Source organism: Bombus huntii, chromosome 5 (assembly GCF_024542735.1).
Source record: "Bombus huntii isolate Logan2020A chromosome 5, iyBomHunt1.1, whole genome shotgun sequence".
In the NCBI taxonomy this organism is placed as follows: domain Eukaryota; kingdom Metazoa; phylum Arthropoda; class Insecta; order Hymenoptera; family Apidae; genus Bombus; species Bombus huntii.
The window spans coordinates 1,475,803-1,494,170 of NC_066242.1; the positions used below are offsets into that span (position 1 = coordinate 1,475,803).

The 18,368-nt window shown below is 39.4% G+C and overlaps 1 protein-coding gene across 1 annotated transcript in view; it reads right to left on the reverse strand.

Annotated features, from left to right (window-relative positions):
• The window catches only part of LOC126865788 (zinc finger protein 782-like), a 35,655-nt gene that overhangs the window by 898 nt on the left and 16,389 nt on the right, over positions 1-18,368 (reverse strand). Inside the window, exon 5 of the mRNA XM_050618687.1 lies at positions 141-353. Within this exon, the coding sequence (XP_050474644.1) occupies positions 141-353 (213 nt within the window). The remainder of the gene's footprint in view (positions 1-140; positions 354-18,368) is intronic.

The following is an 18,368-nucleotide window of genomic DNA, read 5'->3' on the forward strand; positions in this document are numbered from 1 at the left end:
GCAGAAGTTAGCTGTCGAATTATAGTTTTCACAGGCTTAAATTTTATGTATTCGCTTCTCCGTGTTTTCTGTTAGTACGACGAATGTAATATACAAGGCAGCGTTTTATATCGTTCCGTAGTATTCCCGCTTTCTTCTACACGAAGCCAAATGATGCGTTAGCTTGAACCTATGAGTGAACTTTTTCCCACAAATTTGACAGCTTTGTCTTGGCTCGACTCCGCATTCGAGCCTTTGATGCCTTCGTAGCGAAGTTTCCAGCTGATAACCCTTTCCACATCTGGTGCACTTGTGAATCACCGGTCGCCTCTTATATCGTAGATTTTCGATGTTCTTCACCGTCAGCCTTGGTACTGGAAAATAGAGAAAAGACGAAACGGCTGTCAGTAAGAGGAGAACGCGTTTCATTCGATATTTATACGCGAAAAAAAGGAAAGAGGATCGTTACACGTCCTACGAGCGTAGTTATGTAATATATGTTAGGTTCACCGTTTAGTACGTGAATTCTAATATCGTAGAATGGAAACAAAGGCGAACGACAGCAGTGACAAGGAGGGGCACAGCGCAAGAACGAAAAAGAAAACTTGAATAATTTACTTACGAGAAACCGCGTTTTCTGGCGCAAGCCAAAATACTTTGTGCGTATACACGTGCAGCGTATACCTGAAATTTGGCCGAATTTTCCTCTCAGGAAGTGAAGAGAGGTAACACATTCCATTTCTTTCGTTTAATTGTATAATACTTACGAGACACGGGGGAAACGCGCGAGGATTTCGTTTACGAATTTTCGTTTCCTTGCTTCGCTAGTTTCCTTCGATTACCTTACGAATTTAATGAGAAGCAACCTCTTATATACACACAAACTACTCGTGGAACTTCGTTTGCAACGCTTAACATTTATTTCATGAAATAAAATTATCAAGATTTGATAATAAGTAAATTTCGTAACAACACACGTTCACAGTATATTAGAATCGTGTGCTATGGTTGTTACTTCTCTGATTTGTTGCATTCGTATTAATCATCAGTGACTAGCTAGATTCAAACTTGTTTCGTAGGTCATATATTAAGATAATGTATGAGTCTGGCATGTGACTGCCAACGATGTTTGTGCTTGAACTTCCGGCCGCAAATAGGACATTCAAAGGTAGGATCCTTGCCGCACTCAACTCGCAGGTGCTTCTTCAACGAGTCTCGCCAAAGGTATCGCTTGCCGCACTGGAAGCACCACCACAATTTCTTCGCTGCAAAGAAAAATTCAGAAATTACTTGAACGGCCGTGCATAGAAATCTTTCTGGCAGAAACACGCCACGTTTCGCATAAAACAATTAAAAGCTATCGGTAACACAAACTGATGGCTTTCATGTAATCTGTGATCCGTCGGTGACGAAATTTCGGCGGCCGAATAAGTGAAAAATGCGATCGCCTGTGACGATGAGCGTTTCATTAACAGACAAGGAACAAGATTACAAAAAGATACGAAACTTTTCGGATACGTTCCTGTCTTTCATTCGTTTTAACACAATATGCGAAAAGAGGAGTCGCACTTATAGGTATTATGCGGATTTATTATCGTCGATAGTTACTGCTGCTGCATTATCTTCCGAGAAAACAGAAGAATCGGATAATCGTTGAGGATCGTTCGTTATAAATTAATATGATGCATGGATTTCGCGTGAGATTGCCATCGATGTTTATGCTTGAACTTCCTGCCACAAATTGGACACTTGAAAGTAGGTTCTTTGCCACATTCCACTCGGATATGATTCTTCAAGGAACCGCGCCATTGATAACGTTTGCCACATTGAAAGCAGATCCACCCCATCTGAGAGTGAGCTGCAAAAGAAGAAGCGTAAAGCGGATTGGTTAGTCTTCGATTTTTAAACTTTTGTCAGAAGGTAAATAAGTTCTCGGATTTTACTACTTTCCCCGTTACTTCATCGTTAGTACTAACGAGTAACAATAACGAAACGATTACACCTTAGACAATACAACATTAACACGTTGCTCTTGTACCGTGCTCGAAATTACTCGTCGGATCGTTCGATCGAGCAATTTAATGCAAAACACTTCCTAATCGCTTATCAAACGACGAGGTCTATTCTCAATAACTTTGCGCAGAAATTAGACGTTTCATCGTTAAATTTTTAACGAACCTTTATTCATTTTCTAACAAGTTCGCTTACAATCTGCTGGAAGCCCTCAATTTCCTAAACTTTGTATAGTAGTGGTAAGATTTTCCAATTAATTTGTACAAAATTGATATTTTGAAATATTCCGATGAAAAATATGGAATAGATGATCAAATATCGAAAAAAAGTGAAATAGGTCAGCATCACACATCGTCTATAAAAAAAAAATGAAATAGGTCAGCATCACACATCATCGTCCATAAGAAAGAAATGCGCGGTGAGACGTGAGAATTGGACTTCATTTCCAACGCATTATTAAAATCCTTGACTATGCAAATTCGAGGTAAGGTGCGACTGCAATCTGTGCTTGTACTTGAATCTCCTTCCGCAAAGGACGCAGTTGAATTTCGGTTCCTTTCCGCAAAGGCGGAGATGCGTATACATGGAAGATTTTTTCGAGTAGATCTTGCCGCATACTCTGCACGGATATACAGTTTCCCGAGCGGCCAGCTCACCTGGAACACAAACGATTAGTCGTGCGTGGATGCAGAAGGCAAAGTGTTTCGCGTTCACCGACCAGATCGGGCAATCCACCCCATTACACTGATTGGCTACGATGCATACCTGATTCCACAAGATTACTTAAATTAACCGCAAGTATCGTCGATTCGTTTATTTCGCGGGAGAACACTCGAAATTCAAGCGTTTGCGTTACATTTGCGTAAAGCGGAAAGGAACATTAACCGGTAACAAATTTTCGGGTAAATTTATGGGATAGAGTCGGAAGAAACCTTAGCATAGTGAGCAGGCGACTGTTACAAAAATTTACATCAACATCTATTCTTAGCGAAATATCTTATCCCTGTTTATTGCTCAACTTCCTGTTTCTTTACGTATTGCTCTAGTTTTGGAACTAGCAGCAAATCGCATAGTTTTCGTTAGCATAGTACACGTATAGCACAGTGGTACATCCAGGAAATCTAGCAAAATACGAAATTTTTCGGATGCTATTAAAATATCATTTTCTACTTGTTTCTTTTTTCTCTCAGAGTCTTTTTCTCGTCAGTCTCATTTTCTTCGCGTGCAAATTATCGTGCAAAATGCGTTCGGCACTCAATACGTTGGACAAATCAAATATACGATATTCGATTTTAAAACGCAGCTCGCAGCACAGGCAGATCGACGTAATTGTGGATAGACTTGTGATGCTTCGCGAGATGATGTTTGTGTTTAAATTTTCTTCCGCAGACTTTGCAAGAGAATCGTGGCTCGATACCGCATTCCATGCGCTTGTGTAAATTCAACGATTCTTTCCATTTGTACGTTTTTCCACAGTTGTTACAGAGATAGCTCGAACGAAACACGAAAATCGGTAAACCTGAAATCACAAAAACATACATTTTTATTAGAACTAAGAATCGACCGCTGTTTGTTCGATCAACACACTTATACACTTTCCATATTTTATGAAAAACTACTCTGTTAACAGCACGTTCAATGCACGTTCAATGAACAATATCTTTTATTATTACATCCAAGGATCGTTTACACATATTTCTATATGTATACCGTATACACATATAATATGACAGTGTATCGCTGAAAAATTATCGTGCGACAGATAATGCCGATATCTATTTTGTGATAATTGCGGACGCGATATAGAGCCGATCGACAAGGTTCTATTACTTGAAGATTTTGTATCGTTTCTTTGCTTCCTCATCAGATCACGTTGCCAGTATGGAAATGAAAGGAAAAGAAAAGAAAAACGAAGAAACGCGTCGATTTCGATTAGTATCTTTTCAACCAAACGAGTTCCGATTGATCACGATGATGACGTCTCTTTAAATGTTCTTTCAGATGGTGCTTATGCTTGAATCTTCTGCTGCAAAAGATACAGCCAAACTGCGGCTCTCTTCCACATTCCAGTCGACGATGTGTATTGAACGAATCCCTCCACCTGTATGACCTGCCGCATTTGACACAGACGTGCTCCTTGAACAATCCTAAAAATTAACACACCGAATTTGTACTACCATTTCGATCAGTCCTTCGAACGACGTGCTTAACTATTTATAGAGGGAACAACTGGGTACTTGATATTCTAAAGTGTATTCGCAGATCTTTCTTGATTGCGGGACGACGCTCGAAACGATATACAGAGTTGTACGCTAGATCTTAGTACACCTGCGAAACGAACGAGACATTTGCCTTTCTCTTTTCTTACAGAGAATCCCTTTTAACCGATTCTTCCCTTTACATTTTACGCCATAGATCGAAACGATATTCGTCGTGACTAATTCGCTACTAATTCGTATTACGCGTTTCTTTAAATTATTTATTGCGACTAAATTTTACATAACGTACATAAATACAATTTCATGTATAAAACATACATATTTAAACGATGGAAACATGGAGCGTAGTACAAGTTTTGTCTAAAAGAGTTACCGCCATTACGCACGATACGTGTTATCGTAATACGAAAAGTTAAACGAGCGTAGCTACGGAACAGCTATGTTTTAACATTTTAACCGACACATTTTCATGTCGAAACTTGACAATGCTATTGCGCGGCACCGTTGCTCGAACCGAGGTAAATATTTTTCCCGTTCGAAATAATCCAATGATGAACGTTGATCAAATGTTTCTTTAACATCCATTTGTGGCGAATTTTCGTGCCGCAAACGGGGCAAGAGTGTTGCGGGTCCTTCCCGCATTCTTCTCTTTCATGTCTAACCAACGATTGCATCCATCTGTATTCCTTGCCGCAATTCGAACAGAAGTGTCTCCCAAGTCTCTTGTAATAGTCTGAACCGCAGTAAGCTGAAAGAACAATGCAGTTTCTGTAATTATGTAGGTTCAGGTATACGCCTATTCGAATAGCTTCTTAGCGTTTTCCTATTACGCTTATCCTTACGCTCCTTTGAACGTAAAATGAAAGAAAAGCATCGCCCTAATGTGAAAATGTATCGAGCGCAATAATTCAAAACACTGAAACTTTCGATGAAATCGCTTTATTAAAATTGCGAGCTGTTTTCAATTAATCGGTCCATCACCATTTTTTGCGTTAAAATAGTTGCTTGCTAAAAGCTCAAATATTATTCAGATGTAATCATTAGCAATCAGATTCCGCGTTGCTCCATTCTTGAAACGTTCGGTCCGTGTTAATTCCAGTTGAGGCTTGGTTTTCTGTCTCGGTGTAAGTAGTTCTTGTTTCATTTGGCAGTCGCTGCGTAGTCTTTTCAATCGATTACTCGTACTACAACGTTTCCACGCTATTGTAACAATCGAAACCCTACTATACGTTTCATTTATTTTAAATCGCATATTCTCAGAGTAATAATCGTTCGAGTCTTATAAAACGGTGATAGGCGGTGTGTTCTCTAAACAGGTGAATCTGTAACGCGTGGACCACTATACGCAATAGAAATATTTATTTACACTGTGAACGTATGAAAATACGTAAACTGACATTAAGATAGATACAGATATAAACACGATGATTCGCTCTCTCGGTCCGATGTTAATAAATTAGGAGATTCGTTATTAATTTTTGATAATAAACAGTCGAAGGATTCGAGCTGGAATCACATTTTTGTACAATTCTTTACAACATCAGATATTCTATAAACGCGATTTCGAACGAATTCCGCGATTCACAAATTTAAGAACCGAAATTCGGAATTGGGAATTTAGAATTCAGAATCTATAGTCAACTGAAGCAATATTATGGAAAAGTGTTCTTTTTATGTTTATCAGTGAGATGTATCGATGATTTGAAATCGACAATGTCAGTCTTATAAACGTGCAAATCGATACTGTGTATGAACTTACAGTATCGAGATACGCTAACGCAGACGATGAAACGCATTCTAATATCTTACTCTTCTTGTCAAGTTCGGAATGTTTAAAAAAGCTATCGGAAAGACGCGATATAAAAACGTTTTCTTTTCTTTTTTACCGAAAGGGAGAATATTACCGTCCGAAATATTCCGATCGGTTTGCAAAGGGACGCAGGAGCTCGAGATTCTCGACGTTCATGGTTTCGGAAAGGTTTCCCAATTCTAACCATCTCACTCTGCTTTGTGAACGTTATTTTCGTGACGTAACAAGTAATCTCTGCGTTTGAATTTTCTGCCGCAGAGGGTACACTTGTGCCTAGGTAACTTTCCGCAGCCTTCTCGAAGATGTCTGGTCAAGGAGTCCGTCCATGTGTAACGTTTGCCACACTTGTAACAGGTAAACGGAGTGTCGTAGTTGACACGATTGTGGTCCCTCTTCGAGTCTGAAACAGATCAGAAAGAGAACGAGAGATTAACGAGATTAACGGAGTTTCGTTGGCCGTTCAGTATCCTTTATCTCGCGCGCGAGTCGTTTATTTTATCTCACGTTGGAAGTCGTGTCTCGTTGCAAGAAGCAACGGTATTCCAACGATACGTTCGCCACGAAAAAGGTCATGCTTATCATTCGTCGGCAATCTTCGAGGCGCATTAAGGACCGCGTTAAGAAGCAAACCTGAAGGAGGGATCAAGAAGGAAGCGAACAAAAAAAAAAAAATATTGTATGTACGTACACTCTTCTTTATTGCTCTTCCAGCTCGTGTTACGTATAGATACTACCTGAAAAATAACTGAATAATTTCGATAAATGACGCAACATTTGTGCGTGTATTAATAATATTAACAACGTTCAAAGGCTATCGACGTTAACGAAAAAAAAAATTAATCGTAGAACGGTTCTTTCGATATTCGATTCGCTTCCTGAAGGATCTTTATCACGGAATTATCTACCACACACTGAGTACGTTTATTTCGCTTCCACGCCGTACTCGCAGTTTTTACACTTTCTACTCTTCGATGCTTGCCGCATTTTTCTCCTAAGTGTCGATGATACGAAGTCTTCCGAGAATAGGTTCTACCGCATACGCTGCATCGGTAGAGAGTGTTGTTCGCCATACCGGCATGCCCTACAGCCGCCACCCAGCCTGAAATCGTAGTTTCAGCTGTTAGATACGTCAACGTTTCCCTCGTATTACCATCTACAACCTTACTACCTTCAAACTCTCCTGTATCTCAACTTGGCTTCAAATATATCTGTACATATATCTACGCTTTTAACGTTTCCCTTATTGACCGCGATTTTGATCTTTTTAACATGTTGTTAAACTAAAACAGCGGAAAGATGATACCTTGCCATGTGTTCCGTCGTTTCATCCACTCGAGAAGCAAAGTGAATGTAATCGAAGTTGAAGCAAGAAGCAGTCACCGGCCAATTAACGGCGATCGTTAAAGTTAAAAGCGATTAAAAGTAGTTGGCGATGCATGGAAAATTGTCTTTATTCTGCGGTGCGTGAAGAGTTCAAATAGTCTCGGTTAAACGTCGAATACAGAAAATACTCTACGAGATCAATATACACTGTACACATACATAGAGAGTTACTTTCTTTCGTTATCAGCGAAAACGTGGGAAACGACGAGTAAATACATGTCGGAGATGGAAGGACAGCGGGGAAAACCCCAATACCCTGGTCCAGATTTTTATTATAGCTACACTTAAGCAATAAAAAAAAAAAAAAAAAGAAATAGTTCTAATGTTTCAACCTGGCTTTATGACGATGGGTTCGGGCTCAAGGTGACATAGTGGATCACTAGACGTAGCCACGATCACGGAAGGGACGTGTTCCTGACAGAAGTATGGACTGATTATATGGCTCTCCTTAAAAACAAAGATTTGAGATGTACGTTATTCCTCGCATTACTACTATATCCATCATTCTTTTGCCAGAAAATCTCAAGACTACGGATTCTTTAATTAGTGAACACTCGGCTCCAAAATCGGAGTAAAATGGAAACGACTCACCCGGATGACTTGATCCATCAGTTGATGCTCCCGCTACGTAGAAGTCGATTCGACGCTCGTTATTGAAATTATATTCAGGGCGCTGCTTTGTAAAGGATTTTCCTCCATAGTCAGATTGACAGCTGCGCATCGTGCAGCGGAATCGGAGCCCGCGGTTTCAGGGTTAAAACGCGGTGGCGAAAAATGGTTAGGTTCCACACTCGATTTTTGCGCTAGCGACTGAATTAACTCGCTCACGATGGTCGTAAGCTCTTGCAGTGTTATAACCAGCACTGATCACACTTCTGATGTCGGAGTCTGGTTTGAATTTTGGGGGGCGTTCGATGAACCTTTACTTACTTTACTATCGCGAATGTAGCTAATGTTTATTGGTACAAATGTGTAGCCACTACAAGAGGCTATGAGTAATAGCGGCGATAGGAAGGTCGTGATGACGGTGACAACGAATTCAGGTTCGATAACGAATCCACGGTCCACGGGATGACGAGTGCCAACCTAGTACACGATTCGGATAACTTTCTCGATAACTCAATCAGCAATTCGCCCAACGACTAACTAATTAACTAAGACGTAATCCAAATGAAACTGCTCTTATATATCTGTCTATCCTTCCCTTATATGTCTGCCCTTATAAACTGTCCCCGCGTCAATCTTTGTTTTTAAGGAGAGCCATATTATCATTCCATACCTCTGTCAGGTACACGTCCCTCCCGTGACTGTGGCTACGTCTAGTGACCCGCTATGTCACCCCGAGCCTGAACCCATCGTCACAAAACCAGGTTGGAACATTAGAACTATTTTTTATTTTTTTTTGTATTGCTTAAGTGTAGCTATAGTCAAAGTCTGGACTAGGGTATTGGGGGTTTTTCCAACATTCCAGACGGAAAGTCTCGCTGTCCTTCCATCTCCGACATATATAATAACTTGACGCTACATTCGGATTATAAGGTATCGTTACTCGATTATACTTGAGCTCGGAGAATTCAAAAACGATCGGGTCACATGATGCATCCATGGACTGTCCAGATGTGTCGCTGAAAATTCGAACGTTGCTTAAACGCTTTTGGACAATAACGGCACAAGTATTGCGGCATTTTGCCACACTCCTCTCGCAAGTGACGATTCAGCGTGCTTTTGTTCGTGTAGGACCTGTTGCACTTGAAACAGGGGTACGGCTTCTGGAAATCATCCCGAGCAACGTTTCCCGGAAATCTCGGCTGACCTGAAATCAAAATCCAGAGCTGATCAATCACATATAGAGAGCGTTTCTCGCGATTTAAAAAGAGCTGTAACATCTTCGATGGTAGTTTAATCGATCTCAAATACGTTCCGATCCGATACGAGCCCGTAACCATAGGAAATCTGATGGTATATTTCAAAATCGGTTGCATTCTCTAATGCCGCGAAGAAATTGAAAACAAAGAAACTGAAATGGTCTCCTTCTTGTTTTGTCATCTTCGGTTTCGTGGAAACAGATACGAGAAAGTAAATGATAATAAAGGCGATTGCTCTAGAACCACTTGGCAATAAAAAGAAAAAGTCAGCAATTCGCACGACTGTCGATCTTCCGTGAAGATTCTTGCTCTTCCTTGTGTCTTACATTGGTCTTCCAGTTGGCGAAAACACTCAAGTAGTTCGAACGCAAAAATATCTGAACGGCTACGGACGAATTCGAAAGATCTGAGACATGGTTTACCCTTGCAATTACAGTTTTATTTTCGCGTACTTCGATAATCATAATAAGATTATAATAAACTACAATAACACTTTGAGAAACTAGTTTATATATAACCAAGGCCTCAGCAAGCATCGTTCTCACGATTTTTGTTCATATATTGTACATCAATTATTCAACATATCACAGAACATTTCTCGTAGAATGAAATTTTTTAAATCAATCGAACTTTCTTCAGAGCCGGTCGACAGTGTCGCACATCGTACGGCTGTTGTTTCGTATTTTCCAGGAAATCGAATTTTTTTCATCTCTTCTTCTACTTCCGTCGAAAAAAATAGTATTATTAAAACGAAAGGAAGCGCCGCGGGTAAAAAAAAGTATTTCAAACGAAAACGAAAATCTTGCATGTATCAAGCTTAATCTGTTTCTGCTATTTAATTATATGTCGATCATTGATAGAAGGGTAGCGTAGCGAGTTACATAAAGAAACAAGAAATATTGCGTAAAACTATACATGTAAGAAAGAAGGATCGCGTGAAATTCGATTCTCTTCAGGAGAAGTTCGAAGAAACCGACGACGAGGAAGGATAGGTATAAGTTTGGTCGACGATGATCTCTTCATGGGTGCATCGACCTTTTACGATCCTAGCAGGAAAATACGGCCGTGAATCGTCGAATTGTGTCGTTGAAAGTTAGCTTTTTGCTTGAATCCTTTCTCGCAGATACTGCAGATGTACTGAGGCGGTTTACCGCATTCGTCGTGGAGATGACGTTTTAGGCTGCTTTTGTTCTTATACAATCTACCGCACTTGTGGCAAGAAAACGGTTTCGGCAAGAAATCTTGAGCCCGCAGTGACGGATACATGTTCCTTGAGCAACTACCTGTAATTTAGAGGTCAAAAGAGCTTCGATTATTCGAACTAATCTCGTTTGAGCTAAATTAAAAACGCGTTCCTTCAAAATTCTCTTTCGTTCTTTTCATCTCACTTTTCGCTAAATCAACGACGCGCGTCTCGATATATATGCATACATAGAAACGAGTTTACGTGTGTGTTTTCAAACGAATGATTGCAATACTCCAGCATCGAAAAAATGATCGATACGTTTCGAATATTAAAAATGTGCTAGTGCGCCCCAACTGAACTAACGAAACTGAAATGTGAAGGTTGATCTTGATCTTTGATAGTTGCGTATCTTCGGATGATGATCGGATGTGAAATGAGTTATCAGCTATGTGTGCTTGTTCCATTATTTCGGAAGCTTTATTATCCAGAATGTTAAACATGCTTGCGAATAAAATAAAAATTTATCAATTTCCGGAAATTAGACGGAAAAGGTGGAATTTCACCTTCCTCGTTCTCCAAGAACAGAAATATACGTTTCATTTGACTTTGTACGACTTCCACTCGAAGTCTTTCTCTTGTAGATATAATAGATACACAATTTTCCTGCACTCATCACGTATGTGACGGTGCAACGTCGTGGCATCGTCTCGAGTGCAAGATCTTCCGCAGAAGTAGCCAACATGGTCTTCGTTTTGGAGATTACGCTCTTTCAACAATTGTCAGTCTCTTCTTCACTTTGCGTTCTGTAATAGAGAGAAAAAAAAAGTAAAGTTGTTCCATAACATGATCAATCGCTTTCCACCGCAATGTATCTGATTGATCCGATAAAAATGGTAACAGTGGGATAACTACAGACAATAGAAATCTGCTTCCAAAGTTGATGCAGAAACTATCAAGAAAATGTCTTCTTCAGAAGAGTATATACTCTTGTCGCGATAATACTCTTGTCGATTCGTTGAATAATTATGTCGCAACGGGTATCGTTCTGTTTGCAGGAAACTCGAAACGATTACAATAATTCTTGAAGAAAGAATGGCAATCTTATCTGAGATTTTTTACGAGGGAGCTTTGCAACGAAAATTATCCTATCGTTTCTAGAATCGATTAAATAAAGAACAAATAAAGAATTTCGATGGAAAGGTCGAAATTCAACGAAACATTTACAAAATTATTTCTATGAATTTGTTCAAACGACAATCTTTTCCTGGGCTATGTTGTAGATTGTTGTGGAAAAAAAGTCGGATTGCGATCATAAAATAAAAGACTCTCTTATCCCCGTGAAAATCTCAGACAAATAAGCAACACGAGCAAACTCGAGTCAACGTTGTTGCCGAAAATATTTCATCATTTTTACTCCATTATCGTGAAATCTATTTTGCGATACGCCGACGAGTTCCATATTTATTCGATTAAGCGAGATATGTTTGTTGTACAAGCGTATCAAACGACAAATTTTACTCGAGTTCTATTTCGTGTTCGTACCGTGCAGGAGAACAACGTATGATCCGTGCGTACGATCTAACCTGAAAAAAAAAAAAAAAAAATTGGTAGAAATTAGAAGCATTGTTATGTGACTGTCCGCCAGATTATCCTTTCTAATTTTATCCAGTCTTTGTAAAAATGCATAGACCGTTGCAGCGAGTCGAGTTGAGACAGGGTAAAATTTTATTTCGTAATATTACATAAAACATAAAAACATTGAACTCCTCTATTTGAAGACTAACATAGCGGCTCCGTTCAAAGGAATCACTTGGTGAATGGAATTCAAATGTTTAACCAAATGATGTTTGTGCATGAATCGGTATCCGCAAATTTTACAAGTAAACTGCGGCAATTTCCCGCACTCCACGCGCCTGTGTTTAAACAGAGACTCCTTCCACTTGTACGATTTGCCACAAGTCTCGCAGAAAAATCTCGTTTCGTTAAATTGGCTTGCGATTTCTGTTCCCTGATGCCGTCCCGATCGTTGGCGTCGATGACTTCGTGGTTGCCACATCGACTCTGCAAAACCATGCAAACGGTAATAGAAGCGTTAATCGAATTAAAATATAATTCAATCACTGAAATGATTACGAACATGGATCTGACAAATGAGAGTATCCTTAAAGAATGTTATACACATAGATTATTCGTTCGAAACAAGGATTGGTGCCGACCACCTCAAATGAATCGAACGCAAAAGTGCCGCGGAAAGTTCCGTGAAGAATGTTTGATTTATTTCGTGAAGTAAATAAACGAGGATGCTTTTCATTGGATAAATTACAAAAATAACAGATCCCAGATTTTCCGATTGACGAAACCGAGATCCTAGTTGACGCGAAATCCTAGTAACAGAGAATTAACAATTCGAAAAGTCCGAGTTTCTTAAATCTTTGCGGCGGCAGCTTCTCAAGTGCTGCGTCACGTGATGTCTGTGTTTAAACATTTTCCTGCACTGCGGACACGGTACGTTCGGCATTTTTCCACACTCGTACCGCAGATGTCGATCGAGCGAACTCTTTTGACTGTACACCTTGCCGCAAGTACATACGTGCTTCTTCGCGTTTATGGTAATCGAGGGCAGCTCTGGAAAGTTGTCGAACGCAAGCCCCACACCTTTTACGTGAAACAAGCCCGTGTCATCTGAAATCAGAAATATCGCCTTCCGTTAGTCACTTTCGTATCTCGTACGTATTTACGGTTCAACGTTTGTTTCTCACGAGCTCGGTCGAAACACACTGTGTCTTCTTTCTTCTTTTTCAAGACCTTGGATATACATATGTACATACACGAGGATGTCGGATCTCCTGATTTTATTTGCATTGTCTTTTAACAATTCTTCGATAAATTAATCGTAATTGAACGGATAGAAAACATTCGTATCATAGTCTTGTATGTTTATTAAAACTACAGAGAAACAGTGACGAGCTGCAAGCTGGCGCGCAAAGTTACAAAAAATATAGTAAATATTTTTGTACAGTCAACGAAGTCTCATATGGAATAAGAAATAGATAACGACGTTCTCTTTATTGTGTACAATTTGGTGTCTTGACGTGACGTAACCACAAATGAAGTTTATTACTTTTAAAGGTGCACTTTTCACATCGATATTCCTCTCCGCATTCGCTACGTTGATGACACATCATCGAGAACTGGTACTTGAAACGCCTCCCGCAATCACAGATTAGACGACCTGAAAAAAAAAGCGGAACCGTGTCACTAGAGGGAGATAAATAGATTTGAAAATTGGGCGGTTAGACGATGCGATTGCATCGCCAACGAAACACCATATCTGTATTGTTTTTCATTTCCATTTCCACTTTCATTTCCTTTTCCATTCCCATTTTCATTTAGTAGTTAGCTTGAACAAAAAACGAAAAACGTTAATTGGTTTGAGCGGTCGCAAAGAGATAAGACAACGAGATGTTTAGTTTATCAACGGTTACGCAGACAAAAACAGTACGACAATGTACGAGAGTCTAATTGTAAGAGACAAATCGTTACTGAATAATTAAATTCTTTATTGTTCGTCGAGTATCCTCGCTAACACAATGGTTATCAGTGATACACTCACAATGGTAATTATATTTTTAAATTCGCAAAAAATCATAAATCATAAAGAATATATCGTATATATGTAACATTTGTATACGCAACATACGATGTTTATTGAAGTCGCCTGAGCGTCGTCATATTATTACGTGTGTATACTTTACACATGTTACGTGGATGAATAATGTTTTCTCCTCCTACTTGTCGCTATCATCCTCAGCAATTCTGAAAGCTCTCCACAAACAGAGAAAAATGTATCGAACGCTTACGTGCTAATTATTATCGTCATCGATCTTCTTAAAAGCAAGAGGTATTCTTTCATTCGGGCTTCGCGTTTAAGCTTTCTAATTTCCGTTTCTCGCTGTTCCTCGTTTGTCTCTCGCTTGTCTCTCGGAAAAATCATCGATATTTATTTTACATATTACAACATACGCGCATTACACGTATAACCATAACTTTTTATTTAGACTTTAAACGAATCCTTCTACATGGGTATCGGTTGCGTGTACAGACATGCCCCATATTCCGTATGTGTATCGGACAGTTTGCACACGCGCACGTTAATCACGTTATCATACATATAAAGTATGTAATTTGAAAATAATTTGATAGGCATTTCGCGTACAATCACCCGCCGGCATAAACGGCAACTCGAATATCGCGTAAATAGCCTTGTTTATATTGGCACAAGTGTTGTAACGTCGACAAGGGAAAGGGATGTTTATCAAATTTATCCGATGAGGATAATTACCGTTTACCTAACGGCTCGACGAATATATTCGATGAAACCTCTTCCCTCGCACCGTATTATTCATTTCTTTTGACTCTTCTTTGTACGCCACTCCATCTTTCAAAGAAAAAATCAGAAACGATACCTGATTTACACTATTTGCACTATAAATTGCTTCGCATTTAAACGCGCCGCGTATCTAAATCTATGTTTTACCATGTTAAACGCTTGTAATAAACGTATACCTCTCACTTCCTACGATGTTTATAATCAGTCTTTGCGCTTCTATTACGCTTTTATTCGTATTTATATGCGTGCAAAGATTCCAATGCAAACGGAAGATAGCAAATCATAGTTTTCTAAACCACGTTAGTCATAGACCTCGCTTTAGTCCACCTAACTAAACAGGTTTTCCTACATTTCGCTCTGATCAATCTTGGAAGACGCGCGTTCTATTTCTCTCGAATCGCTGATAAAGTCGTCAACGAGACGTCAACGCGAATTTCTTGTTCGAAACTTCTTCTCATTTGTGTATCATCGAACAACGTTAGCTGTCATTGGGAACGAAGGAATGAAACGCCTAACGATCGGAGTCATTAAAGCAATCTTATACTTTGGCTTAAGTATATAAAACGAAAATAGCACGAGTTTCTGCGAATTCGCAAAGACTAGGACTCGGATTCTATGATTCTTTCCCTTCGAATAGAAAAATGGATATGAAACACGACATCGATAACAATAACGTTCGTATTTTGAGGCACATGAAGTTGGACTCGAACGCGACACGCGGGAGCCTTTTTCAAAAATTACTTTGAATTCTTTATCGCAAAGAAGCTCGTACGAAGAAACTGAAGAAGAGGCTGAGCTCGGCACGAATGTGCTTCGAAGCGTTCAAGATGGTTGAGAACAAGAACGAGAACAAGAACGAGAACAAGAACGAGAACAAGAACGAGAACAAGAACGAGAACAAGAACGAGAACAAGAACGAGAACGAGCGCGTGGAAGCTGAGAGGTTCGCACAGGTTGTCTCGGAAATCTCGTCGAGTTTTCTCATCGAACGATCGAATAGAAGGAAAGTTCGTGAAACGACATCCGTAAATCAGTTTCGTATCGGACAAAAGATGGATAAATCGAGCGAAGGAATAGCGGAGAAACATGATAGACGACGACTACGTAAAAGAGAGACCCAGAAATAGATCGTCGTCGATGATTTATATCTAGCTTCTATGTTAGCTGTAATCGAACAATTTGTCAAATTCAAGATAGACGTTTCCTAATAGATAGGATCAGGCAAAAAGCTGGAGAATCTCGCCGCGCTACTTCGAACAGGGCAAAGCGCAGAGCAGGAACAACATACGACGGGTAGAGAAGAGGAAATAGAGAAAGTGAAAAGTTTGGCAAACTTTATGCCAATAGGTACATACAACAAGATAAATACGAGATTCAACGTCTCTATAGAACATTATCCATACGCTTCTTCGCTGAGTTGCGATTGACCGGTAAACGAATCGTCATCGAATTTCGATTTGACTAGAATCTTACTTGAAATAATTCTTTGTCGAATCTTTGGTCCTTGATCGAGAATTCTCGTCAACGTAAGGTAATAAAAAAAAAAAAAAAAAAAGGAAAGAAAAAACACGGTTAAATTTATTCAGTAAATAACCTTCTCGTTAGTTTATACCAACTATTATAAAATCGACGATAGATCAGCTGTGTGAAAACTGTCGGACGATCACGAACCGTTCCTTTCATGCATTGATCGTGCATCTACGTAATCTTTAATATTATCACAGAGTGCAATGAAAAGTCGAACTCGATGGATCCGTCATTCCGGCCAAGTCGCATGGAAAGACACGTTTCTTTTTTCCATCGTACTACGTACGACTTACGTCCTCGCCATAAAGTTACTATTCAATATGTATAATATATGTATATGTATATGTATATATGTATAATATATTATGTATATAATAATATTTTTTTGATTTAAATAGATTCTCTATCTTGGATATTATTCTACGTTAGGTAACGGCCTGCTTAGGCCCGATTTTAAACTAGATGATACTAACTCAAACAAAAGAAATCAACGCAAGTTATCGAACGAATTGACCAGATTCGTTCGATCGCTTCGCTGATTCTCAAACTACTTACAATCTCCGATTCAATCGACAAAAATAATATAACTTCGATCTTATGCGACAACAACGAACGTTGTAAAGCTTGCTCTACATCGCCCTTTTGTCGCGTTAAACGAGTAAAAGGGCAACGACGTTATGCGAAGTCACGCTTTCCATTTCACATTGAATTAGTGGATAGTGTGGAAGAATAATCGTTCTTCCCTTAAGGCTCTTAAGGGCACGATTATTTCGTCTCTGTCCCCTCATCGTCAATTTCGGTGAGCCTACATACACCGTTTGTTTTTGACTAGAATTTCCGAACGTTACTTCAACTAGACTACGCTAAAGAACTAGAATACTACAATACTAGCGGGATATTACTAGCGTCGGAGACATTTCGTTGCATCGAGAATTTCAATCCTTCCGACTAATTGCAAGAATCGAGATGTAACTCGGGAAATCGGTAACGACCGATGAACTCAGTTTCCAACTATGACCATCGAACAAACCCTATCTGTGTATTTCGATTCGACCAATGGACGACGGAATCCTTGTCGCGAAATATCCACTTCTATATCCGCGATAGCTCGTGTAAAAACTCTTGCTTTCCTTATAATTAGTACAAAAATAATTGGGCGATTTAGCAATTTATCGAAGGCTCGAAAAGATTCCGGAAAAGCTTCTTTTTCTCTCGATACTCGTTCAAACTTAATCTCCAACGTCTGACAAAACCACGAAACGAATCACGCGTTTCTTTCCAAATTTTTCTCACATTCTTCTCGAGCCTTCCAAAATATTCAACAATGTTCTTTACGGCTTTTTTTTCTGTTTTTTTCTTCTTTTTTTCCTCATTTTATATATCGTTAAACGGGATCCAACAACGACTTCATGCCACGATAAAGACGGATCGTTAATTCCTCTATTTAAAACCGTCTTCTCGCTCTAATATGCTCTACCCGATCTACCGAATACGAAGCAAAAATAAAAGAAATTCTTCCGATTTATATGACGGAAATGTATTGTCATTATTGTGTATTACGGCTGTTTTCGGTTGCGTGAATAAGGAACACATGCTTATTACCATTCGGATAGTACACCAAAAGACAACAGTAGTTGCATCGAAACAGGACGTAGTAGTAAAACTACGTCGATGCAAGGGAACGATAAAGAAAAGATTAAAAACGATAGGATACGATACGAGTATCGTACGTATAGAAAGAAAGCATAGACGACTAATTGTTGAAACCGTTCTAAGCGCGTATTTTCCAAAGTATATCTAAAAATAGAGAAAAAAAAAAAAAACACGACAAGATTGTGGCCGGTGAAGAGAGAAAGAACAGAGCGGTGAAAAATAAAAATACCAAAGATCTAAGATGACAGATAGCCCGAAGATTTTTCGAATTCGAGGTTCCCTCGAGAACCGAAACTCCTCGTTCGCCCTCGCGGATTAGCTTTAGGATTAGATCCGGAGGTTG